This window comes from Fusarium vanettenii (genome assembly GCF_000151355.1).
Source record: "Fusarium vanettenii 77-13-4 chromosome 9 genomic scaffold NECHAsca_6_chr9_2_0, whole genome shotgun sequence".
NCBI lineage: Eukaryota > Fungi > Ascomycota > Sordariomycetes > Hypocreales > Nectriaceae > Fusarium > Fusarium vanettenii.
This window is the reverse complement of record NW_003315877.1, coordinates 74029-98529: the sequence shown is the minus strand read 5'-3', so window position 1 is coordinate 98529 and position 24501 is coordinate 74029. Positions and strand designations below refer to the sequence as shown.

General features: G+C 53.2%; 10 protein-coding genes across 10 annotated transcripts; 4 read left to right on the top strand and 6 right to left on the bottom strand.

The window, feature by feature from the left end:
• Positions 1 to 1889: 1889 nt before the first annotated feature.
• Positions 1890 to 4511, top strand: NECHADRAFT_96066 (uncharacterized protein; the record flags this gene model as incomplete). Its single annotated transcript, XM_003050279.1, has 3 exons — positions 1890 to 3735; positions 4296 to 4411; positions 4461 to 4511. 3 exons carry the CDS (start codon positions 1890 to 1892, stop codon positions 4509 to 4511), a joined length of 2013 nt encoding a protein of 670 aa, XP_003050325.1.
• A 388-nt stretch (positions 4512 to 4899) lies between these two features.
• On the bottom strand, positions 4900 to 6234 carry NECHADRAFT_48982 (uncharacterized protein; the record flags this gene model as incomplete). Its single annotated transcript, XM_003049905.1, has 3 exons — positions 4900 to 5228; positions 5287 to 5995; positions 6028 to 6234. The coding sequence occupies 3 exons, from the start codon at positions 6232 to 6234 to the stop codon at positions 4900 to 4902; spliced, it is 1245 nt and encodes a 414-aa protein (XP_003049951.1).
• Positions 6235 to 7026: 792 nt separating this feature from the next.
• Positions 7027 to 7203, bottom strand: NECHADRAFT_106357 (uncharacterized protein; the record flags this gene model as incomplete). The annotated part of the gene is made up of 1 exon (XM_003049904.1): positions 7027 to 7203. One exon carries the CDS (start codon positions 7201 to 7203, stop codon positions 7027 to 7029), a length of 177 nt encoding a protein of 58 aa, XP_003049950.1.
• Positions 7204 to 7668: 465 nt separating this feature from the next.
• Positions 7669 to 8540, bottom strand: NECHADRAFT_102802 (uncharacterized protein). Its single transcript, XM_003049903.1, has 3 exons — positions 8471 to 8540; positions 7972 to 8411; positions 7669 to 7923 (listed from the first exon to the last, which is right to left on the bottom strand). The coding sequence occupies exons 1-3, from the start codon at positions 8501 to 8503 to the stop codon at positions 7902 to 7904; spliced, it is 495 nt and encodes a 164-aa protein (XP_003049949.1). The 5' UTR covers positions 8504 to 8540; the 3' UTR covers positions 7669 to 7901.
• A 288-nt stretch (positions 8541 to 8828) lies between these two features.
• Positions 8829 to 9904, bottom strand: NECHADRAFT_84565 (uncharacterized protein; the record flags this gene model as incomplete). Its single annotated transcript, XM_003049902.1, has 2 exons — positions 8829 to 9741; positions 9792 to 9904. The coding sequence occupies 2 exons, from the start codon at positions 9902 to 9904 to the stop codon at positions 8829 to 8831; spliced, it is 1026 nt and encodes a 341-aa protein (XP_003049948.1).
• Positions 9905 to 10775: 871 nt separating this feature from the next.
• NECHADRAFT_96062 (uncharacterized protein) lies at positions 10776 to 11698 on the top strand (the record flags this gene model as incomplete). Its single annotated transcript, XM_003050278.1, has 2 exons — positions 10776 to 10819; positions 10876 to 11698. 2 exons carry the CDS (start codon positions 10776 to 10778, stop codon positions 11696 to 11698), a joined length of 867 nt encoding a protein of 288 aa, XP_003050324.1.
• Positions 11699 to 12034: 336 nt separating this feature from the next.
• On the top strand, positions 12035 to 13270 carry NECHADRAFT_84563 (uncharacterized protein; the record flags this gene model as incomplete). Its single annotated transcript, XM_003050277.1, has 2 exons — positions 12035 to 12779; positions 12834 to 13270. 2 exons carry the CDS (start codon positions 12035 to 12037, stop codon positions 13268 to 13270), a joined length of 1182 nt encoding a protein of 393 aa, XP_003050323.1.
• Positions 13271 to 13774: 504 nt separating this feature from the next.
• Positions 13775 to 19991, top strand: NECHADRAFT_96061 (uncharacterized protein; the record flags this gene model as incomplete). Its single annotated transcript, XM_003050276.1, has 5 exons — positions 13775 to 14012; positions 14044 to 14149; positions 14236 to 14252; positions 14284 to 16304; positions 16347 to 19991. 5 exons carry the CDS (start codon positions 13775 to 13777, stop codon positions 19989 to 19991), a joined length of 6027 nt encoding a protein of 2008 aa, XP_003050322.1.
• Positions 19992 to 20468: 477 nt separating this feature from the next.
• On the bottom strand, positions 20469 to 21939 carry NECHADRAFT_63363 (uncharacterized protein). The gene is made up of 3 exons (XM_003049901.1): positions 21619 to 21939; positions 21239 to 21536; positions 20469 to 21175 (listed from the first exon to the last, which is right to left on the bottom strand). Exons 1-3 carry the CDS (start codon positions 21665 to 21667, stop codon positions 20590 to 20592), a joined length of 933 nt encoding a protein of 310 aa, XP_003049947.1. The 5' UTR covers positions 21668 to 21939; the 3' UTR covers positions 20469 to 20589.
• A 616-nt stretch (positions 21940 to 22555) lies between these two features.
• On the bottom strand, positions 22556 to 24195 carry NECHADRAFT_63362 (uncharacterized protein). The gene is made up of 5 exons (XM_003049900.1): positions 24143 to 24195; positions 23719 to 24079; positions 23452 to 23656; positions 23149 to 23403; positions 22556 to 23089 (listed from the first exon to the last, which is right to left on the bottom strand). Exons 1-5 carry the CDS (start codon positions 24150 to 24152, stop codon positions 22895 to 22897), a joined length of 1026 nt encoding a protein of 341 aa, XP_003049946.1. The 5' UTR covers positions 24153 to 24195; the 3' UTR covers positions 22556 to 22894.
• Positions 24196 to 24501: the final 306 nt, after the last annotated feature.

The window sequence follows — 24501 nt, the reverse complement described above, 5'->3', positions numbered from 1 at the left end:
AACGGCGCCCAGCCCTGGCGTGACATTTCAAGGAGAGGACGAGCCTCATCTTTGAAATGGGGGCAGTGGTCTCGTGACAAGTAGCGAGAGCTGGCCGAGAAGCGAGATGGGAGAGAGCTGGCTGTCCAGGCATGAAAAAGGTGCGGGTAGTGGTGGTGCTTTTTTATCCTTTTGATGTTGCAACGTCGGGTTTCACCTGCATACGAAGCAAGCCACTGCATCAGAACGGCCAGACTGTTTCTCGTATGGAACTCAATTCTTTTTCTCTCGAGGGTGCATAAAGTCGAGATTGAGTTAAGCTCCAGAAGCTCCAGAAGCTCCAAGAGAACGTTGGCATCTATCGAGACGCCCACATGCCGCTGCTGGTGTCTGTGCAAGGATCCATTCTCCAGGTATAGAGACGCTGATATTACCCGTGTGCTCACTGACCTCCAGGCGTTGGTTCGACCCGATGGCACGGAAAATCCTCAAGGAATGAAGCTTCAGAGGAGGTATTCCCGGGAGTCGGATCCGAAGCCCTGAGGAGACCCTGCAAGAAGACGACAATGGGTAGCAGAATAATAGACGGAAGGGAGAGCGAGCCCTTGTCGCCCCCAACTGCGCCTGAAACAATTCCACCAGTGGCCACAATCAAAATCAAACCACTGAGAAGCCCAACCTCACACTAGACGCAACACCAGCCTGGCATTGCCATCTCGGCTGTCGAACCTTGCTCGGAAAGGCTCATTCATCAATAATTGTCTATTCCCTTGTTGCGGTTATTTGCCGCTTTTGCCATGAGACCTCCGTTGATCCATCCACTTATTCGCCCATCGATGAATGATCCACAATCCATCTGTCCGCTGAGGAAAATTGCTGATGAGGGAGGCGAGTGAGAGAGCTCAGAGCGAGAATCGGAACAACGATTTCGAGTGGACAAAGAGACGAGAGATTCACTCGAGCTACAGCAGTACATTCATGCTCCTCTTGACCCAACTCGTTATTTTCTGCCTGCTGCATTATCCCCTTAGTCACATATTCACCACCAAGCTTGGTCATCACCACTACCGCTGAACATCAAGAGGACAACTCTCCCGTTTGGACTCGGATTGGAATTCATCTTCAAGATTATCCATTTTCAATACCCTCATCAAGGTGGTAGAAGTACCAGGTTCTTCCACCGCCACCCACGCACCGCACCGTACACGCTGGGCTGGGCTGGAGAACACACAGACCCTCCCCCATTTGTCTCCCCCGAGAAGCCCCAAAAGAGGCCCCCTAGCGCGCCGCCAAATTCGGTCTCCCCTACAGCGCCAGCGCCAGCACCAGCACCTCCAGGTGCCTACGCTCTACCGAAGCCTGGGCTTCCAAAACCCGCCTAAAACCAAACCAGCCTCTTCCTCCTCATTTGCACTCACTCCCTCAACCCTCTTTTCTCCCATCTTCCCCCATCATCCTCCCTCTCCCGCCGAGCCTGCTCACAACGCCATCAAAAAAATCCCTTCATCTCCATCTTCACTTGTCTTTTCTTCTTGTACGTATATACCGTCGCCCGCCCTCGAATATCGCCCTTCCGCCCACGGCATACGTTTCCCCTGCCTGCTCGCGAGCCATCCTGCGCCTATCCGCTCCACCGCGTCACGACCCGTTACGATAACCTCGAAAAAAACTGCCCGACTCGCTCTTCCTTGGCCAGTCCCCCATCGAGGGGTTTGTCCAGAGCCTTCTCCAATCCCGTTTGCCGTCATATCGTCGCTCTCCCACCGCAAAACTGGCCCAGCTCGCCTGTCGTTATTGGAGGCTCCTGGTCGCCACGCCACTCCGACTTTTGCTTCCTTGAATAATCCCTCCCGCATCCTCCCTCGACTGCCTGGCTCTTCGCCCCCTGGCCATCGCCATCAACAGCAACCATGAGGGAAGTCAACTTTAGCATTCCAAACGTCAATAAGGCGTCTGTTGGTATTACCACGGCGCTTTATGATCGAAGGGCCCTGGATTGCACGTCCACTCTCCCCCTCATCAACTCCCTCAACCATCTCGCCTATCTCACCACATCGTCTGCTCGCATCCGCGATATCCTCACTGTCGATGGCGGCATCGAGCGTCTGGTCTGCATCCTGAAGCAGGGTCGCAGTAAGGATATGATGGGAATGTGGAAGTGGAACCTTGCCTTCCAGTGTGTCGTCAATATCGGCGTCCGAGGAACGGAAAACGTCCGCACCCGCGTTGTCGAGGCCGACATGGTCCCGGTCATCGCTACCATCCTCGACAATTACATCAAGGCCATCGACAAGTGCCGTGAAAAGGCAGAGGAGGCCAAGCAGAAGCAGATCCATGATCACCACCACCGCCATAGGAGTCACGAGCATCGCTCAGGCCCCAAGCCTTCAGCATCAAACTCGGCCTCTTCGTCAGCCTCGTCCTCAACCTCCACCATCGCCGCTTCTGCTCCCTTCGGCCATCGCTCCATTCCTCGCGTCGATGCCGCCGACCAGCGATCGCTTCGTCGTCACGGCCCTCCGCCGTCCATTGACGTTTCAGCTACCTACGCTGGCCCTTCTACCGCTGCTCCTCAGCCCCTACCTCAACAATTGCAGCAACAGCCCCTCGATGCTGCTCTGGCGACTCCTCAATACCCCCTTGGCACGCCGGACCGTGCTGTCTCTTTCACACCGACCCGTCACCAGAGCTTGAGGGGCTTTGAGAGCCGTCACGCCACGACTTCAGCTCCCCGTCAGACCATGCAGCCCCTTGCAACTGCAGTCCCAGCGACCGAGACTGTTGAAGGTTTTGTGAGGCCTGTCCGTGATGTCGACCGCCTTGCTTCCATGGCCCCATTCGGCCCCACAGACCTTACTTCCCAACCGACCTCCCCAACCACACCTCTACCGCCAGCTCAGATGCGCTCGCCGACAGTCCGCCCAGCCTCAGTTCTAGGACCTTCGGGTCGATCCAGAAGACGCCCGTCGATCCGTCATCAGAACTCGACTGCTGATGCCGATGACATTAACGGAGACAGCATGCCTTCGGACGAATCTCCTGAAGCCGAAATGACGGGAACCGACAACATGCAGTCTGCCGTTGGGATCCAGGATATCACCATGGAGGACGGTGATGCTATGCTTGCTGGTGCCGCTCTTGATTTGACCACACCAACCGTCTCCGAGACGCACCAGGAAGCCAGCACCTTCAACATCACCCACCGCAGCCCTATGGATGGCAGTATTGCTAACAACAATACTCCCACCCCTGTGCCCCCAATTGGGCTTTCGCCTAACCGTCCCGCCATGGCCACCCCTCCTCAGCCTCCCATGCCCGCCACTACCGTCCCTCGATATCTCCTCGACCGCCACTTCGTTCCGAACCCTCAGATGCTCGCAGCCATGCCACGGGAGGAGGATGTGCTCATGTCTCTGCAGCTCCTTGCCTACGTCTCCAAATACTGCGGTCTTCGCTCTTATTTCCAGAAGAGCCATCTTGTCCCTCGCCTCAAGATTGGCAAGGAACTCGCCGTGCTCGATGGTGAAGAGGAAGTTCCCGAGGTGTATGATGAGGACGCCGACGATGAGGAGTATCTGCTCCCCAACGACTTCAACCTCTTCCCACTTGTTGAGAAGTTCACAGTTCGCTACCACAGCACTGATATGCAGTACTGGGCTGGCGTTGTTATGAGAAACCTCTGCCGCAAGGACGACACTCGTGGAGGTATCCGCCAGTGTGCATACTACCAGTGTGGCAAGTGGGAAGAGTACACCCGTCAGTTTGCCAAGTGCCGCCGATGCCGGCGGACCAAGTACTGCAGCAAAGAGTGCCAGAAGAGTGCTTGGGCTTTCCATCGCCATTGGTGCGTGGCGGCCACACAGTAAAGCAAGCTGGCCATCTACTGGAGCACTTTTTCACGATGATCCGTGACAGCATCAACTCGGCGCAATCTGCGGCATCTCAATGCTTGTTTCACAGTCTTCCAAGGGTTGCAAATGCATTGCACAGCAAAGCGTGTCATGAGCGCATGGCGTTTCCTCTCGATACCACTGGTTTTTGCTTTATCTTTTCATGGGCGTCTCAAGGCTGGGCATCAACAATGGACGTTGGGTTTGGGGGCATTATCACATGTCATTGCACTTTGAAATTTTCTTGGTTCCTTTTTGCTTGCCGTCTCTTTTCCTCGACTTCTTCCTCACCCTTGGAGGGCTTCCCTTTTCTAATTCTTACCCATTGCTTGCCAGGAGCTTCCCAGAGATATTGTCACCCCTGGGCCGCTCCTTGGCGCGAACGGGCATCAAACATATCACGGCCGATGCTCGTCATGTATATAGATACCTTTGATTGCTGGCGGCCCACCGGGGGCGATACTCTCGGGGGCCATGGAACTCTGGATATGACTGATGACGGACGGAGAACGACGGGAGGAGCGATTGAAGGAAAGGGGGAGGTACTCGTTTTCGCAGGGTCTGCGGAAGCTGCGTAAAATTGACCTGGAGGTTTGGGGGGACATGTCCAACGGCGTTGGAGGACGGTCTCTTGGTTGGTGAAGTGTCCTGAAAAAAGGCTTCATCATCATCATGGGCGTTGGACCGCGGCGAATGAGGCAGTCGCTACTCAGAATCTTCTACATATTCCTTTGGGTATAGATGAAATGACCAATGAATTCAAACACTCGAGTGCCTGATGAAGAGTGAGATATGTCGAGGGTGTGGGTAGACAAGAAGACGAAGACATGCCTGTACGGCTCACAGGGTATTGTTAGAGTAAACTTGAGACAAAAATGTGAATAGTGACCAAATGGCTTCGATTTACATGTATGAATGAGGACCCGAAACGCCAGCCCTTCTCCTTCATCTCCAGCCTTTTCTTTCAATGGGAATGCCGCCTTGAACAAACCACCCTTCTCAGCAACTCTATCTATCAACTCGAACCCCCTCACCGGGCACCCATGGCCTTCCTCCTGGCCTTGCCGGGTCGCGCCTTGGAAACCTTGCTTCCACCGGCCTTCATCTTCTTGGCGTTGAAGCCGCTCAGGTCGCTGGAGCTCATGGCGTCGCCCGACTTTGCGTGGCGCTTCTTGCCGCCGAAGCCGTACTTTTCGTTCTTCTTGGCTCGCTTGTGGTTGACGGTTCCCGAGCCGGCGCCCATCTGACCGCGGCCGGCGCCGGAGCGCTGGTTGTGCTTCTTCATCTCGCTCTCGACGCCAACGTCGAAGAGATCGGCCTCGTTGGTGCCGAGGTCGGCACCGCCAGATTCTTGTCGCTCTAGGAGGATAAAAGTCAGCAGGTGAAAAATACAGCATGGAGAACGTGTGATACTCACTTCGCTTCAGAGTCTTGATCTTCTCGAGGGTCTCGCGCTTGGCCTTTTGGCGCTCCTGGAGCTTGGCGACCTGGACCTGCTTGCCAAACTTCTTGAGGTCGCGCAGTTTGCGGGCCTCGGCGGCGGCCTTCTTGTTGGACGCCTCCTCGACGAGCTTGGCCTTGACCTTTTCCATGTGGGCGTCCTCCTTGACCATCTCGGCAAAGTAGTCCTTGGGGCGGGAGAAGGGGACGCCCTCTGCGCGGAGGAGCTTGCGGGCCTGGCGGGCGGCGTCGAGGCTCTGGGAGTAGAAGGCGAGCTCGCGCTGGAGGTCGTCCTGGACGTCGGGGATGGAGGCAGACGTCTCGGATCCGGCGAGGACGGACTGGTGGGTGGCGAAGGGGACGGACTTGTCGGAGGGGATGGCGATGCGGTTGAGGGCGGCGAGGAGGGCGGTGGTGTTGTTGATGGTGAGGCGCTGGTGGGGGATGAGGTCTTCCTTGTCGGCGTCGTCGAGGTCTTCAAGGTCCGACATGGGGATGTCCTCGTCGTCCTCTTCCTCTTCATCATCTTCCTCGTCTGCGACCTTCTTTGCTGCGGGCGAGGCGCTCTTTTTTGACTTGCGGGGAATCTTTTCCTCAAGCTCGATTGACGAGTCCGAGTCGTCGCTGTCGTCGATACCTTCTAGGTTGTACTGGTACTGGTCAGTGTGCCGTTCAAGCTGCGATTTCTCTTCAATTGAAGATCAAGACAAACCTGTACTTCTTCATCCTCCTCATCTTCATCGTCGTCACCCTCAGCGACCTCGTTCTCAATCTCTTCCTCCTCATCGCTCTCCTCAGCTGCCCCGCGACGAGCAGCCTTGTTGCGCTTCTCAGCCTCCTTCTGTTTCCGCTTCAACTTGAGCTTCTTAAAGTCTGTGCCCTTCTCCGCGGCCAGGGCCATCTTGAGCTTTCCCTTGGTGACCATGATTGCGAAATTTTGACACAAAGTGTGGACGTTGGCGCGTTTTCTTTGGGTTAATCGCTACAAAGACAAATCGTTTGAGCATTTGGCGGCGCCTGCTAAGGAAAAATCTCCAAATTCTGCCGCGCCATGGGGTTCACCGCCTTGACATTTTTTTAGTGGGTCACTGCGCTTGCGCTTGTGCGTCTGCAGCGGAAGGTTCACTTGGGCCATTTCCTAATTGAGACGTTAAGAACTTGACAACTCAACTCCTCCTCACTCTTTATTACACCAACATTGTGTCAAGAATTTCTTTGCTCAAGACTTTTGGAACTTACTTGATAATTTGGCGTGATTTCTACAGCTTCTACAGTCTTTAGTCAGTCTTGACCAAATGTGGATGGCCAAGTCTATAAATCACAGTCACGGGCAATACACCAAACGTTGGTCCAAGGGCTTGTATTCAGGAAATGATAAAGTAAAATGTGGGCAAAAATCAATCTCCCCCGTCATGCTAGTGGCTGTCCTATTCCCATCTTGCGCTTGATCAAACTAGGCAGCATGTCGTGGTAAAAGTGGCTTCCGAGTGTTGGCGTCCCTCAACCCAGAGCCAGGTAATAAAAGTTACAAGCCAATGGTACCCGTCTTCTCCCCATGTCATTTATTCCCCTTGGTTGTCGAGAAGGTGAGTATTATTCGTCCGGTGCTCGTGTGTATTGCGTATCGAGTTGTGGTCGAGTGTTGAGAGCTGGTTCAAGGTTGTAGATTACCAGCTCAGGGGCATCATTTTCAAGACAGCCCGGGAATACAGGGCTTTTACATGATGGTGCAACCGATGGGGAAGCCAACAGCTTCCTTGGGACCAGGCTTGGCCATGACGTTGCAGCCAATGGGAAAACCGACGGCTTCCTTGGGGATGGGCTTGGCCATGACGCTGCAGCCGATGGGAAAGCCGACGGCCTGGACGTTGGTGTTCTTGGATGAGGCAGGCATAATGAAGGCTGGGGTAGAAAGACTTTGAAAAGTCAGAGAGTGTTCTGTGTTGAGAATGGTGGAAAGAGTGTTGTTTGTAAGTGAATGTTTGTGCGTTTGTCGTGCTATGAAGATTCTGGTTTTGGCGAAGGATGAGGACCTCTTTATACTTGGACTTTGATCACTTCTCTAGTTGGTTCTGACATTTGTGACAGGTGAGTTTAAACCCAAGACTTGCTAAGGTGAGAAGTTGGCTGTGAGGCCTGTGATCCGTGCGAGATGCCTTACTATTGTTCTTCACATGGTGTTGTCAGGGGACAAAAAGATCACGACCGCCACCATGTCATGGCTCGTCTGCAGAAACTTCCCGATGTTCCATCAAAGACGCTAGAGAACGTCAAAACAAGCCCGTTCCTGAACATGGCAGGTGGAATGTCATCGTGTGATGCACAGTAAGTGAGAGGCAGGGATATGGAGCAGGGGTTTCTTTGTATGGGCTTAGTATTGTTCTTCAGCAGAGGCCACAACCACCTCTGTCTAAGTGGTCAGACTTAATGAAAATGACTCGGATTTTCATGATATTTCGTAATAGCCTAATCCTGTTGACTCATTTCAAAGAGTTACCGGTTTAATACCCGTAGAGGCGGCGGATGAGGCGGGAGAGTTGGATCCGGGATGGGCAGCCAGCCGACTCCCACTCACTAACAGCAACACTATCTTTAGAATCGACTGAAAGGGAGCCTGAGACGGTTAGCGTGAGTTTGCCGTTAGGGGGAGGGGGTAACTTGCCATTTGCCCTTCAGTGTAATAACCACCCATGGAGCGCCAGCCTCGTCCACCTCCTTATCCACTGTGGTAGAGAAGCAGATGGCACTCATGATTCCGTCGCCAAACTTCTCATTCAAGATTGCCTTGTAGGCGTATCCATAGTTCTGCACAATCTCATATAATCGGTAGATGAGAGGTTCAACCGGAGGCATGGGACTGGCCTGGCCACGGTTGGGGAACCCTGTCATCTGGGTTGTCAACGTCTCCTTGGAGATTTCCAACAGGTCCGAGAGGCGGTCAATATCCTCAGGTGAGGCTGTGGCTTGGCCATAGAACAGGGCCGCACAAGCAACCTCGCTTCTGTCGAGATGCTTTGCGATTGTCTCGAAGCTAAGACCCTTGGCGGCCTTGCCGTCGAAGAGCAGCTTGGAGTAAACCGGGAGCCTGTCGGCAACCGTTGACTAATTGGTTGGAACTGATGAGCACGAGATCTTACAAGATGAGGTCACGGGTATCTCACATCGAGAGTAGCAATGCGTCCTTCGTTGGCCATGGTGATGCAGGGAGGATATGGTGGCGGGATATTGTTGTTGGTTCTTGGATGAGGGAGAGGCGAGATCTTATCAAGGAACCTCAGATCGGCACATCGGAGAGGTTTCCTTTCCTGACAAACTTGCGGGGTTGTGCTCCATGACGTGTCATAGGTGTATACTGATCTAGATGGGGTCTGCATTCGGTGATATTCCGGAGACTCGGGAATAGATGGTTCGACAAGGGTGGATGTGCGGAACTCGGCAGAAAGCGTCAACATAAACTTCGTGATATCACGGTATGTCGGCATGAATAGATCGGTTTGTGTTGATACAATACTATCGACGTTACTTGGCCAAGTGTCCGCGCTTGGCAAATATGCCCTTGGCCTCCACCAGGTCATCAGCGTTGAGGACATCAACACCTTCGTCGATTAGAAGCTCCCGGAGTTGATCCCGCACATCAATCGGCCAGTAGGGCATGCCCCAATATCGTGCCTTGAGCCCTCGACTATGAGCCTGGGAAATCTGATTCCGCAGCTTGGCCAGTTGCTCCGGCTGAAGGCCTCCACGGCCAATCTTGCCGATCGTCTTCTCAAACGACACGCTGGTGTAGTATGAGTTGAGAGAGCTGAACTCACCCTCCTCGAGTTCATTAAGCGGTGCGTCAAAGAAGACGTCCCGGAAAGGAGTCTCCTCATTCACCAAACGAACCTCGGTATCACCGGTTCCCACAACTGTAATGGGCCTTGAGATGAAAGCGCCGTTGTTCACATGGCTCAGCCATCCTCTTTGACGCAAAGGCTCCAGTCTTTCCAACAAAAGTGGCCAAGAGCTGTTGGGGTCGGCCTTCAAGTCAACCAGCAAGACCAACGTCTGGCTGGGGTCGTGATCGTACACCCCTCGAAACGGAATGTTTGGGTCTTTGACTGAGTTCTTTGTCTGGAGAAGTTCAACTAGCGGTTGAATGTACATGGACGTCAAAGTCTGGCCGCTAGAAAGGGATCCCAGGTTATGGCCGACCAGTAGTTCACCTCGAACCACCCACACGTCTGCTTCGATGCCAATACAGCCAGCGTTAATGGCCGAGTAGAAGGGGATCCTCCTCCAATAGTCGTTGTGTGAATGACAGGGAATTGGAAGTGCTGAGCCGAGCCCGAGAGTTAAATCGGCGGTCGACTCAACTGATGATGAACTTGGGCTTTGAGACCAAATCAGGGGTGTGACGCCAACAATGAGGGCCAGCACAAGGGCCATGGTGCTTCTCATGGTCAGTTTCTAAGGAAGACATCAACTGGGGCCAAAACTTACCTCAAAGCTGCTCCGACCATGCCCAAGGCGAAGACATAGGGGTTTAACTGAGCGGTAAGGCGAGTTGCTGCTTTGTTGGCCTCATTGCGGGCTTTGGGCTTCCGTGAAGCCATGTTTCAAACAAAGATTGGCCTTGAACTTGATACAAATCCCATAAAACTGTTGTTATAATGTTGAGGATATTCGCCCTGTCATGGACATGTAGTGAAAGAGTCTCAGTGGAAGTCTCACCACCATGGTTGTCGTTGTTCGGTAGAGGCGGAGGCCCCACTCAACATGGATGGCTGGGTTCATCTCCGTTCAACGGCGCCGAGGGCCAGACGGATAGATTTGAGATTTACTATCGACATGGAGCCATGCTAATATTTTCTAGAATCCGGGTAAAAGCTAAATCAAGAATGAGTGGCTAGTAAAATACTGAGTAGGTGATTCCAGCACCTTGCTGACACTTTGCCTGCTTAATCAACACAAGCAAAGCATCTAAGGCTTCTGGTTATAAAACCAAGCTCATATATAAATACTTGAGAGTAGAATTTATTCATTTTGTATTTCTATTTATTGATTTTACTTTAAATTATCTCCGTGGCAGGATAAAGTTCTTATTGCCTACCTATAGGGCGCCATTGGTGGTGCCTTAGACCAAGGTGAGAACCATGGACTCGGCCGAGTCCGGCAAGTATAGACCATTTTGGCCAAGTATTTCTAGTCGGAAAACGTCCAGTAGTACGTTATTTGGGAGGTTGGGGTTGTACTCGAACGGCCAGTGACCTCTTTCCACTGAGGGGAACCTAAGAGCGATAAGCCCCAGATAACACCGATAAGAGAATTTTTGGACTGCTCCATCCAACTGCGACAACTTCAACTTGAACGTCTCTTTGACAACCTTGCAACCTCGCTCGCGATTCCGCCTTCCGATCAAACGACTACTGTTTCGAAAGTGAACAAGGAAAATTATTGCTGTAAAATTCCTTTTCAGTCACAGCCATGCCGCACAAGCACAAGAGAAAGAGGGGTGACGATGAAGCAGCGTGAGTGATGCCCTCTACAATGATTCTCCGTTTGCGCTTCTGACACTTGTTTGTAGATTCAATCTGCCCCCCTCCCAACGAGCGAAATCTTTACCTGTCGGATCGAAGAATGCCGGAAAAGATGGTTCCCAAAAGGGAAAAAAGGGCAAGAAGGCGCGCAAGGAGAATGACGCACCGAGAGCGTTTAGGCGGCTCATGGCTGTCGCGCAGGGCAAGAAAGTGAGGTCTGGGCTCGACGATGGAACCGATGGCAAACCGACTGCGAAGGAACAGGCGCACGAGCTCAAGATCCGGCCTGGAGAGGATCTGCGGTCCTTCTCTCAGCGTGTAGATGCTGCTCTACCCGTTGCTGGCCTCACAAAGAAGACGGTTATCAAGGATGGCAAGGACGAGGCTGGTCTCAAGATCTACCGTACGAGAAAGGAGAGGAAGATGCACAAGCTCTACGATCAATGGCGCGCTGAGGAGGCCAAGATTCAGGACCAGCGCGAAGAGGAGGCCGATGAAGCCATTGGCCGCGAACTGGACGAGGATCCTACAGGTGCTACGGCGATAGCACAGTCAGAGCTCAACGAAGCTCTGAGCAAGCGATCTAGGAGGAAGCGCGGTAAGGTCGATGACGACCCATGGGCTGAACTGAAGAAGAAGAGGGCTGAGGCCAAGGTTGCGCTGCACGACCAGGCTCAAGCACCCCCTGAGCTGAACAAGGGAACATCGCGACAGCTCAAGGTGGAGGGCGCCACGGCAAACGTGGGAAATGTCCCCAAATCGGCAGGGAGTCTTAAGCGCCGGGAGGAATTGCAGGAGATCCGCGCAGACGTCGTGGATGCGTATCGACGGATTCGGGAACACGAACAGGCCAAGTTGAATCGGGCATAGCGAACGGAGACTTACAATTGTAGCGTGCGTTGGAGTCGAGGCGTTTGGCAACAAAAAAGGAGAAACGTATCAAACGGCGAACTTGATTGCTTCAGTATTATTCAGTGTTCGTCAGTGCAAGATGTGAATAACCTGTTCCAGCATATAAATACTTTTTCAGTAAACTTGAAGTCATTCCCAATTCCTCCTCAGACATCCCAACAACAGTCTTTCGTCTCCAAGTCCCTGACAGCTGTTCCACTCAACTTCAAGGTGAATCTTCCTCGTCTCTGAATCACTCTCAGACATTGACCAGTCTTAGCCTCGCCCTTGCCTCGTCTTAGGCCCGTAGCCAAGATGGTTGGCTGGAACGACATGGCCTACGAGCTTCGCTTGAAGGTCTACGAATGGGTGCTTGAAGACCACCCTCACCCTCCCGGAAGCCTGACCGACTACTCTCTCGTTTCCAAGGAATGGCAGCAGTTCTTCGAGAAGGAGATTTATCGTCACATCACCGTCGAGCGACGCGATTTTCGAGCTTTCTACCGCATCATTCATCGCCAGAAACACCTTGTCAAGTACATCTGGCTCCGTATCGAGCTTCCACGATATGAATGCGATGTCTGCACCCACAGACTCTTGCAACAAGCCTCCCAGAACGATCACCTCGAGCTTCGACGATCCCTCATGGGGCTTTTCACCATCCTTCAGGACTGGGATGAAGACGGAGCTTCAGATATCAAGCTTGAGATCAGCGTCTGGTCCCGCAGCGACTTTGACCATACTTTCCGGGAGGATGTCTACATCGACTCCGACTTCAACTTGATCTGTGAGCTCGACCGACCTGAGGGTCCTTGCGATGAGACCTTTCGCGAGATGGATGGTGAAAACATGTGGCGTCGTCCTTACGGCCTTGGCATTCAGCCCAACATCGACGACCTCCCTCGTGTCCGAGCCATCACCGGCCTGCTTGTTCGCCGACAGACTCGATGCAACATTGGTATCCCGACCATCCAGCAGATCCTTGATGGCCTTCCAAAGCTCAAGGAGATCTTCTATGAGCCACGTCGCAAGTATTACCTGGACCCGTACATTAACACCCGTAAGTACTCACACTCACCCCTAAGAGATATCACCAGGAGACTAACCATTGCAGGCCTCGGCTATGCAGACCTCGCGCTGCTCAGACTCCCCGGGACACTCCGACGCGTGGTCATTTTTGAGGATTTCAATGAAGCTCACGAGAAGCACATCCTCAACCGCGCCCTCTGGGTGCAGTCTCAGCCTCGCGTCCGAAGCCCAAACTCTGAAGTCGGAATCGCCATGGCACACCTGAGTCTCTCACTTGAGAAGCTCTCTGTCTCTTACATTACCAATGCGACTCAGTTCTTCAACGCTTGCAAGAGCCACTGGGTCTGGTACAACCTCCGAGAGCTGGCCCTGACGACCAACCTGATGTACAGCATGACCCCGGAGACTTGCAAGTTGATTGTGCGAGCAGGACAGGTTGCCATGAAGATGCCCAAGCTGCACTTCATGGAGCTCTGGCACGGAAAGTCCAAGGCTGCCGCCAAGTTCGTCTACCAGTCCTAGAGCGACTGGACCGCCATCTCCTGGTCGGCCACGTATCGCATCCGCTTCAGCCACGAGATCGTCGAGCAGTGGAGCAAGGTCGCCGCAGAGGTCCGCGGACATGAACTCAACGTCTTTGGAGGGCAGACTGTGGATCCTCAGGATGTCAACTCTCACGCGACGGCGATTCAAGAGCTTCAGCTGTTGTGTGTTGTTGCTCACCCGGCCTCACTGGAGGAGATTCGCCTTGAGGCGATCAACTATTCCCTTCTCAACTGAGTGGGGAGTGATTCGAAGGTTTAGGTGTGGTTTGCGTATGGGGTCAAACGAGTGAGTTGAGAGCCAGCATGGAACCGGCTCAATCGAGGGAAAGGTACTTAACAGGGAGCTAAGAGCAGGGTGCTCTAGCCAATGACTTGATGAACTTAGCTCAGACGTTACGAATTAGTCGAGCAATTACTTATGATACTCTTTATCAACATTTTCCCATTGTGAGAGCCTTTCGTCTCGTAATATGCCTTTATCATGACCGGACGAAGGAGCTGTTGGTGGCTGGGGTGCCAGTCCCGTGATCTTATTTGCACCGCCGGTGGTGCAGATATGAGTCCCCAATCTGCCAAGAGTGATTATGTCATCAGTCTCGACCGCCGCAGCTGGCGTCGCTTCATTCTCCATCGCACCCCGCCATCCCCACTTCAATCTGCCTCGACTGCAGCAACCGGAAAAAAAAGTACGACACACCCAAACGACCCGGGGCTTCTCTGTTCAATTCGCCCCAGACGATTTCTGTGCAGATTTTTTTAAGGCATCGCTTCGACTCGAGAATGAGCCACAAGGTAACCTGGATGAAATGGCATCGGAGCTTGAAGGCTTGATCGCGGGCCTGTTGGTGCACATCTCGTGCGCCGGCGAACAGGGCAAGTTTGACTGACTGCTTGTTATGTTTCGTTGTTGTAGTGACAGAAACTGACAAGATCAACTTTCAGGGTGTCCCGTGGGCGACGTTTTGGACGCGATTCACCATCCTTCAAAAGCTCACGCTGAACCTCTCTCACAACTGCGTGGGGGTGATCCCGCGGTACAGCATCGTACTGCCTCTACTATTTGGAGCTGGCTTGTCTCAAGACGAGACATCTCTGTTGGTCCCAATCGCAAGTACAACCATCTCACATTGAATGAGATATTGGCACTTGAACCACCCGCAGATGCCAACGAGCAAGGTGCAGAACCCTCAGAATCAACATCAGAAACCCGCACAGCTCCTCAACATGTGTTGGTATACGCCTCTGAGGAGACCATGTGGGAGTCTCTTACCGGTCACGCTGTTGACTACAAGCGAGTACCCAAGTCTGAATGGATGTTGTTGCTCGGAATTGCTTCTACGACTACCCAAGGTATCTTGCAAGGCGATCTCGGCCGGCTCGTCGACCAGGACAAGAGGTCTGTTCCCAAACGAACCGATGCGCTGCTTAAGAAGGGCTACATCGCCAAGAGAACGACACTGGTGCGAGGAACCAAGACGAGTAAGATGTGGCTCAAACTGTTCGCGCCGCCGCTGCCAAAGGATGGTGAAGGGGGAGATGAAGTCCGCCCTGACATGACCCTCACCCGCCAAGTTTTAGTTGACAACCTCGACCCGGTTCCCTGGCACATTCGATGGACTGGAGAGTCTATCGACTACACAGCCTTGGCTACAACCATCATGGCCATCGCTAAGGAATGGGGTGTCCTGCGAATGACCGACATGAAGTCCAAGCTCGGCGTGTTGGGAATGCGCTGGCAGATGAAGGTCCTTGCCAAGGTGTGCCGTTTTCTCAACTCCCGAGGTGTCATCCAATACGTCGCCGCGAAACTAGGGGAGAAGGTGTTCAAAGACTGTATCAAATATGTCCGAGACTTCAACTCTGAGGATTGGGCGGTCTACTTGGCTACGGGCAAAAAGCAGGCGAAAACGCCCAGAAATCCTGACCTGGATGGCCTCGATGGAACCAAGGCCGACGGCCAAAGCTCTAACGCTTCAGAAGTAGCTGCAGCACCACCATGGTCGCTGGATAAGCCAGTTCCTGTCATCATTGCGGAAATGGCACAGCGACTTGGTGAGACCGGCTTGACAAACCCAGACGTTTATGCCTTGACCCTGGGCCCGTCTTATAGCCGCCACCTTTCTTCCATGACCACTGCCTTGTCTGTTCCAAACCTGCAACCGGCTCATCTATCCCATTTTCAACTTCGCAGTGAACACACCAGGACTGGAAAGGTAGCTTCATATCGCTATTTTGCTCAAAACGATTCACTTCCGCCTCCAATCGCCAATGGCGCCGACGACTCTCACAGCCATGGGGCAACTCTTGCCGACTCCTACGGCTTCTCCCCGATACCTGCTGCAAGCATCTCTAGCGAAACTTCCACCACATTGATGGAACTGTGCAGCCTAGGGCTGGCGACTCGAAAGACGAACAAGGGACGCCCCAAGAAGGGCAACGCAAAGAAGCAGAAACCTGCTCCTGCTACAAAAGCCAGGGCAAACCGAAAACAGCCTAAAGAATCACCAGTGCCACAACAAGAACAAGTAGCTCAGGAGGACACGAATCGGGAGAACATGACTCAGGAGAATGGAACTCATGAAACCAGTGCCCGTGAGGACGCAAGTCAAGAGAACACAACTCAAGAGAGTGCGACTCAGGAGAACGGCATTCAGGAGAACGGTATCTCTGCAGCTGAAGAGCCGGGCGCACCTTCACAAGATTCGACAACACAGCAGGAGACAGCGCCGGAAGAACCACAAACCTTGAACCCAGATGATGCGCCATCGGGACCAGGCGACGCTGATACGCTTGTAGCTACTCTCAAGGTGTCCTCAGACCATCTCAAAGACGTGCTTTCTGAAAGTCAGCCAACTGTTACCACCCCCGTACGAGCAACACCTGCACGAGCGACCCGAGCTAGGTCAACAAGATCTTCAGCGAAGAAAGCAGAGACCGGAATCGCGAGCGCTGCTCTTGACGCCGAAGAGATTGAGGGCGGAGATGAAAATGAGAAGGATCCTGAGGCTGAAGTGGCAATCAAGAACCCCTTGAGCAATAGAAAACGTGGTCAGCCAAGAAGGGGCGAGACAAGGAAGAAGGGAAATGCGGCAGAGACTACCGAAGGTGACTCTGGTCCACGTCCTTGGGTTTGCGAAAAGTGCGGCGGCAGCTGGAAGAATGACATTGGTTTGAAATACCACCTGGAAAAGTCGAGGACGGCTTGCAACCCTTCATTCGATGAAGCCACGGCAGGTCCAGTCCGGCGCGGAAAGAAGCGAGTCATCTCTGAGGTTGAAGAGCCCGAAACTCCAACTCCCGCAGAGGACAAGTCACCACAAGCCGAGGCACCGGAACAGACGGAGCCGGAGAAAGAAGATCAAAGCCAAGAGGTGGAGGAGGAGAGCTTCTCGACTCCAGCTCGACGTGTTTCGAAACTACGAGGCCCAGTTGCCCGACTATCATGGTCCTCACGGCCAACCGTCAGTTTCAAAAGCGACTCATTTCATGTTAACCCAGAATGGCGACGCCCTCCGGTCACCAGTTTTGATACCCCAAAAACATCCCTATCGAATGGAACCAACGGCGCCCTTGTGCAGAATGAGGACGGGCAGCCGCGGCCTGTTCTCGGGCCGCTGCACCGTTTCGATTTGTCTGCAAGCTCGCCAAAGACCCCTCGCCCGAGATCGCAGACGAAGGCACCTGAGTCAACGGCTGAGACTCCCCAGCCAAAGGGGCCTGAAACCAACGGCAAGGAAGGTACCAACGGTGTACTCAATGGTGGCAGTTCGACTGTGAAGCCCAGATCACCGGCAGTTGTCGATACCCCTATATCCAGGGCTGCTCTGAGTGCTCGAACTCGCCAGATTATTCAAGAGATCCTAACAGAGCAGTCCGGCGTCTTTCCGGGGGGTAAGCCGTTTTGGCATGCGATCACGATACGTTGGACACAAATGTTCCCGACAGAAGCAATCCCCCAAGTACGCGCGTATCAAGCCGTGCTTCGGGATATGCTGAAGAACAAGGTCGTTGCCGAACACTGGCACAGCTTCCGCAGTACCAAGGGCATGACTGAAAAGTGTCACGTCATAGTTCAGGCCGGTGTTGATCCATTCTCCCCTGAAGCCACCAATCTGCTCGACAAGATCAAAGCAGCTCACCCAGATACATATATACCGCCACCATTTGACGCTCTGGCTGACCACGACTTGCTCAACCGCGGCCGTCGAGATCTTCCGATCGAGGTTGAGATGCTGGATGCCCCAGTGTATGTGGCACGAGCTGCACAAAAGAGAGCCTTAGAAGACCTGGACGATGATGACGAAGATGCTCCTCCACCTCAGAAGCGCAGGAGACGCAAGAGAGCGGCAAGAGACAACAGCGCATCCCCAGATAGGGCATCCAAACGGAACGATATTACCTTTCATCAAGATTACGAGACGGGGCAAGGAAAGTGGTATGAACACTTTGCGGGCGTTGCAACTCATGGTGCCCCCGAGTCAATTCGGTTCCTCGAGCCCAATACTTTCTTGGACGAGGAACCCCCGAGGTGGTTGTCGAAGCGCGCCACCAAGGCCGCAGCTCGTCATGTGCAAGAAGAGGAAGCTTTCAACGACGTCCCCAAGGAATTGGTGTTTGACAAGCCGATTTTGGTTTCCGGCGATCTTGGTGCCTGGCCCTACATTAGCGCTCAAGACTTTGAGCTGCAAGATGCCAGCTACACACTGAAGGGCTGGATGCCTGACATGAACTGGTTCGCCTGGTCATCTATGTTGGATGTGATTGACGAACGCACCCTTGAGCTGAAACGCCAGAAGCGTCAGCATAGAACCGACCTTGGTCGATACCAGCGCTTCGTCGAGAGACTACAGTGTTGTATGGATACGGAGCGATCATGGGCCGAGTCTTTCGTCCATGCGCCGCGCGGTGCAGCGGGCCCTCACAACACCTTCGTGACGTTCTTTAGCGGAGCCGACATGGAGTTGGTCGATGTTCCTGGCCTTACGTGGCCTGCAGAGTGGCAACTTACACCAGAGTCCTTCCCAGGAGCCGTGCCAGACCGGCAGCTTCTTGTTGACTCGACATCTGATGAGGAAGACGACAGTCCTAAGTGGACGAGACTATCAGTGCCCCAAGCAGGACCCGACGGAGAGAGCGCGCGCACCACTACTGCTCGGCAGCAGCAAGGCCAGCAGGCAAGAGTCAAGCGTGTCCGCCTCCTAACCCGCGCTTTAACGAACATCCCCACCGAAGCAGAACAACCAGAGGGTCTCAACGCCCAGAATTCGGCCAATGACTCTTCTGACTCTGAGGAAGCGGACAGGTTGCTCGCTGCATTTGTTGCTGTTCGTGTGCTACTCGGTGGTTCCGACAAGGCCATCGATTGGGGACTGTTGTTGAAACTCTTCCCATCATTCAAGCTCAAGGAGCTTCGTCGATTTTGGATCACCGCCCGTAGAGATCAGGGCGCGTACGTGGGAAAACTCACAAAGGACTTTCAGGATAAGTTTCTGATTGCATATCAGAAGGAAGAACTTCCAGAGTTTGACTTTGATGACCCCTTGGACTATGACTGGCATGAACTGATTGATTGGACGCTTCAGTTGCCACGCAGAAAGGGCGTTGATCTGCCGTCAACCAAGGCTCTTCTGGAGGAGAACTTTACCTCTCACAAGGCCTCTCGTGTGGTGGATGACTGGAGAGAGAAGTTTCACCATGTGCAGTCATCTGTCTTCTCTCGGTTTGAGGCCACTACTGGCAGCCCAGCTGTTGTATCTGTTGACAAGATGTTGACCGGCCTTGACGAACATGTCGAACTCACTGACAGGGTCATTGCAAGATCTTGGGTGCGATCTCTGTGCTGCACGGAGGACAGCCGGTATTCAGTGGAACAGATTAGGCAAAAGTTCTCCTCACTCGCCAAGGGAGACCAGGATCGGAACAACGCGCTTCTCAAGCAGGCCATTGATGACTTGACTCAGCAACGAATCATCTGCAGGAGCAAGAAGGCTCCCCTTGGTGGTCGACCATACCGACTCAACGAATGGTATTACCACATGCTGGGGAAACTAGCACAGCGGACAAAGTACCAAGAAGCAGCCGACTTCAAGGCCAAGCTGGATGCCGTCTTTCGTCGTGGAGAAACCTTCCAGGTTCCATACACTCTTGAAGACGGAGCTGTCATGGCATTGACAAACTTGAACGCTTCCGAGAGAATCAAGCTGATGCCCGTGGATGTGCCCAATATTCCTCTTGGATTCGAGCCAGGCAACTACGAAAGTCGCAAGTTCCCGAAGTCGTACTATCATTTCAGCATCGAGGCGGTCCCGACGGACACGTACAAGTATGACGAGGATATTGATGTGATCCGCAAGACCATCTATGAGGGCCCTCCCACAGCGGGCAAGGAGAGCGTGCTGCCGCAGTGGGTTGACTTTTTTGGGCGACGAGATGCCCAACGTTGGATGGATGTCTTGGGCGCATTTTGCTTCATCTTTGCTCTCAGGGGATATCTGTCGATAGAAGGAGTGTGTAGCGCACTCAAACCAGTGCTAGAAGAGTTTGAAGCTCAGATGATCATTGACTGGGGAAAGAAGACGGGCGTGCTCAAGGAGTCGGAGGATGGACTAGGAGTGACGACAGGAGAATGGTGGTGGCTGGCAGTCCCATGGCAATGGGGACGGCAACTCAGAGCGAGGGGTCCACGAGAGGACGACTAATGCAGGACCATGAAAGGGGCTGCGATGTACGAGTATCATGATACCCCTGAGGAAGAAGCACAGGGTTGTGAGGTGTATGACAAAAGCATTGCTATTCGCTGAGATCAGGTAGCTCTAATAACTCGCAGTAGCTAGCCTTTGAATATCGACTATTACTGAAGTTACTTGTTCTTGTCTATTCAATACATGATGTTGATGCCTTTGTATGATGGGTGAGAGCAAAAGGCTGGCAAAAAGGTCAAAAAGAAAGACATACAACACTCGGCATTCGCTGGTCGTCACCGACCCAACTACTACTCAAGCGCTCCTCTGCTTGACTATGGGAGAGCGGACGGGATCCCGTATTCTCAAAGGGCTATGGTCGTATGTGCTTGGAAGTGAAGCTGTTGCAGCTCATGTCGATGATTCTAGGAGGTCATCAGGAAGGGGTCAGTGTGAGAAGACATTGTTCAACGCCAAAGCTTGCACCAACTGTGTACCATGATAAATACTCATTTCCATTGGATATATAACACGCTACACTTGAAAAAAAAGAAAGAAAAATCCAATTCACCATACGCCAAACTCAGACCCAAAAAGATGCCCTCTCTATCCTTGCCTACAGGGCAAAAAGGATCTTGAGCACGAGAGCCACCAGAAGCACCACCAGGACGACAATCGTCCGGTCAAGCCAGACTGGGACTCCATCGTCGGATGCGCGCCGTATTTGTTGTCGCTGTGTACCGGGCGCCGCCGCTCTAGGGATGGGGGCCGCGGCGGCGTTGGGTGCTGGGCCGGCCGGGACGGGGGCGGGGTTCGGGGCCGTGGTTCGGGTTGGGGTGGGGTTGTTGATCTCGGGGGTTGAGTTGACAGCGGCAATAGGTGCAGTTTGAACGAATCCCTCAGCCAGTTCTGCCGCTTCTGCATCGTCGTTTGCCTCGTCGGCCTTGTTCTCGGACTTCTTCTTGGCCTCCATCTCATCGCGCCAACCCATGTTCAGCTCCTTGGGCACTTCGACCTCCTGAGCGCTTGAAGAAGCTTCGCTCGCTCGCTCCTCACACTCTTTGATGATTTCGCCGTTTGTCTTGCCACAGGCTGCGCATTTGAACGAGGATGACTCTGCTGCGAGGCGTTGTCGCACGGCGTCGGTTGTCTCCAGGCCGCCTAGTTGACCACGGGCGTCGGTTTCCATGAAGCTTCGGAGCCTGTGGGTTACATCACGTTAGCTCTGCATGAATGTTTTTTCGCATGAGGGGGATACAACGTACGCCACTAGAGCTGTTCGCACTCCCCAGGCTGGCTGCCACGTCTCCTCATGATGGCCACTAATGCTAAGGCAGATCTCTCGATTGGCCTCGAATCGACCACTCGGTGTCATGAAGCGGAAGCTGGGGGGTCGCAGAGGATATGTAGGAGGGAGGACGATGCGGCCATGGTAGAGACCGTTGCTGTAGACTGAGTTGGGAGGGCCACGGAGGGTAAAGTGCCATTCGAAGAGGTCGGACTCGAGGGGTTCGGCGGTGTAATCGGCGGAGGGAGAGCTGGATAGTTCAGCTGCTTCCTTGACTGTCGTGGGATGTCAGTATCAGGTTAAGAAGACGAGTATTGACAGGCTTTGGGGAGTGATGGTTGAGGCGGGGAGACTGACGTATACGACGAATCGTAGGGGACTTTGTGCTGAACTTGGGAGTCGCCATGGTTGGCTCCTGTTCCCGTTGTTGACTGTTTACGTCGATTTCTGTGACCTAGAATTCGAGATGTTTTTCCAAGTGTCGCGTGCTGGTTTCAAGATGGTTGCCTCTGGCTGATGAAACTGAGTAAAGGTGAGATGCAACGAAGAGGAGGAACAAAGGTAATGAATATTCTTTTCCAACAACAAAATGTTTGACACAAACGATGCAAGACGTTGAAAGAAGAGTAAGAATAAACAAAGAGAATTATACGAGTAACATAGTTTGGCCAAGACAGCTCTTAGACGCAAGGTGGTATCTTTGATGACATGGACAGCCTTGTCGTCTCGTTCGGAGCTATCACTCGCATTACCTCAGACAGGCGCGGAATGGGTCCAGAAGCGGGAACCCCACTGTGGGAAAGATCTGATAGAGTTGACAACTCGATATATGCATCTGCATGTACATAAAAGAGTCTCTGATTGATTACATGCATATCTATCTCGCAGCCAATCAGAGGCCATCCTTACCTAAGCAGAGCCTCTTCCGAATTGGCTCGGCTCACGACTCCATCCAACCATTGCCGTACCATCACGACCTCGATCGCCTTGTCCACGTCCCTCAATTCGGTCTGTCCGTACGTCAGCGACATTCCCCTCTTCCCGAACGACTCTTTCAACAGCTCAGAAACCGCTAACCTGCCTAATTCCTCCAGGCCGAACCCCCGATCTTTCCCCCGGCCGACATATCAACCGACGCTTCATCATGGCTGGCCACGGTCACCACAGCTTCAATGGGCCCCCCAAGCCCCCGGTGGCTCACGTGCCCCGGATCTACCGATTCACCGCCACTGCTCTTGGTGCTGGCATGTGGTTCTTTGTGAGTCGACCCAGACCGAGCTGAGCCGATGTGAATGAGGGTTCAAGAAGTGGAATTGCTAACTGGGTTGGGGTTTGTAGCTGATGTACCGGGCTAAGAAGGATGGTTTGTTGAAGCGCGCATTCTCTTACGGGGGAACTCTTGTGCCTGGGCAACAATGGCTAATATTCCTTAGGTGCCGTGCTCCTCGGTCTCAAACACCCTTGGGACCACTAAACGACAACCATGTACGACTACTTCCCATTCCCGCAGCATCTACGACAACACGAGCGTTGGGGCGCCAAGAGACAATTGGCTTTGGTGCGGTGTATATAGAGCAGATGGAGAAGCTCAGGAATCAAATCAAAGATGCAATACACTTTCCAAGTTCCCAAACTACGCGCCCGGCTTCTCGAACAGATAGTGCGATACGCCCCAGGTGTCTCCGCCCTCGTACGCAAACAGCTCCGAACATGCCATGTAAAAGATTTGCCAGCGATTGTACCACGTTGTTGCGTTTTCCTCACCGTACGTCTCAATGAGGTGCGGCCAGATTTCTTTCTTGTTGGCTGTCATCTTGGACAGCCAGTGCTGTTGCCAGAAAGAAAGTCAGAGGGATTCAAATAAAAGGAAAAAGGGACAGGACTCACCTCGCACGTCTTGGAGTAGTGCTGGCCATTGACCCACCACTGATTCTTAATCTGGAGATCTCGCTGGAAGTACAGCAAAAGATCTGCCGAGGGCATGGTACCGCCCGTGAAGAAGTGAGTCGTCATCCAGCCCTCCTCGTAGTCGTAGGGGTCCGTCTTGTGAGCAAAAATGTGTACAAAGAGCTTGCCCCGGGGCTTGAGGGCGCGTGACACCTTGGCCAGGAGCAGTTCGTAATTCTTCATGTGCTCGAACAACTACAGGCTGTCAATGAGATGTTACCGATATAAGAAACGGGGGCTTACCTCGATGGAGACAACGCGGTCGAAAGACTCGGGCTCAAACTCGTAGTCGACGACGTCGCCGGTGATGACCTGGAGGTTTGTAATGCCCTTTTCCTTGGCTACCGAATCGATGTACTCCTTCTGTGTCCGGGAGTTGGAAAAGGCTGTGATTTGCGAGTTGGGCAGCTTCTCGGCAAAGTAGATGGCACCAGATCCCCATCCACAGCTAGATATCATGAGTTAGCCTGTCTCTCATGAGTAACTCACTCCTCTTCCAGCTCAACTCACCCGAGATCAAGAATTCTCATCCCATCTTTAAGCTCAGCCCTCTCCAGATACAGCGCCAACATGGCCTCCTCAGCCTCAGCAAGCGTCTCCCTACCCTTGGGGTAAAGACAGCAGGAGTACTTCATCCTCGGGCCCAGACATGCCGCCAGCACGCCAGTTCCGACCTCATAGTGCTGCGTGTTGGCCGTGGCCGTCTCGATGGCCATGGGTCGGGTGCGGAGCTTCTCCAGGTAATTCATCTTGCGGCCAAAGGCGGCGCTGAGAGAGGTGCTTGCGATGGAGTCGATGCGCTCTCGCAGCTGGCGTCTGATGCCGACGCGAATGACAGCATGGGGGAGGTAGCCTCCATCGAGAATCCAGTCTTGTGAACATGTTAGATGGTGTCTCTGGTGTTGAGTGGGATGAGAGTGGTGATGAGGCTTACCGTAGTTCATTTTCAAAGACCCCGCGTATACTTGCTCTGTGCACCTATTCCAGCTTGAAAGGTATCGTTCAGCTTGATCAAAGTCTACAAGCAAACCTCATGTTATCGCCAATTTGTACATGGCTGTTGTTCTGGTTGCTGGGGCTGTGCGTGATGTCCACACCAAGTCAACTACGTCATTGACTCTGCATAAATCGACAAACGGTGCCATGTAAACGGCTGTCGGTCTCATATCCAACCATTGCATACACGCAATCGTGTTTGAATATCCGAGTCTTCCGATAGGAAAATGGTCAACTCGCTATCAATATTCTACTTCATACTCCATCAGATCCAAATGCTTTTACCGTGGCTCTAAC

Coding starts and splice junctions, on each gene's coding strand:
- NECHADRAFT_63362 (XM_003049900.1), bottom strand. Junction 23,657..23,718: donor ATGAGAATTCTTGATCTCGG/GTGAGTTGAGCT, acceptor CATGATATCTAG/CTGTGGATGGGGATCTGGTG. Junction 23,090..23,148: donor ACTACTCCAAGACGTGCGAG/GTGAGTCCTGTC, acceptor TTCTGGCAACAG/CACTGGCTGTCCAAGATGAC.
- NECHADRAFT_63363 (XM_003049901.1), bottom strand. CDS start 21,667: ATGGCGACTCCCAAGTTCAGCACAAAGTCCCCTACGATTCGTCGTATA. Junction 21,537..21,618: donor CCCTACGATTCGTCGTATAC/GTCAGTCTCCCC, acceptor ATCCCACGACAG/TCAAGGAAGCAGCTGAACTA. Junction 21,176..21,238: donor GTGCGAACAGCTCTAGTGGC/GTACGTTGTATC, acceptor TGTAACCCACAG/GCTCCGAAGCTTCATGGAAA.
- NECHADRAFT_102802 (XM_003049903.1), bottom strand. CDS start 8,503: ATGGCCAACGAAGGACGCATTGCTACTCTCGAT. Junction 8,412..8,470: donor GACGCATTGCTACTCTCGAT/GTGAGATACCCG, acceptor CCAACCAATTAG/TCAACGGTTGCCGACAGGCT. Junction 7,924..7,971: donor ATTACACTGAAGGGCAAATG/GCAAGTTACCCC, acceptor TAACCGTCTCAG/GCTCCCTTTCAGTCGATTCT.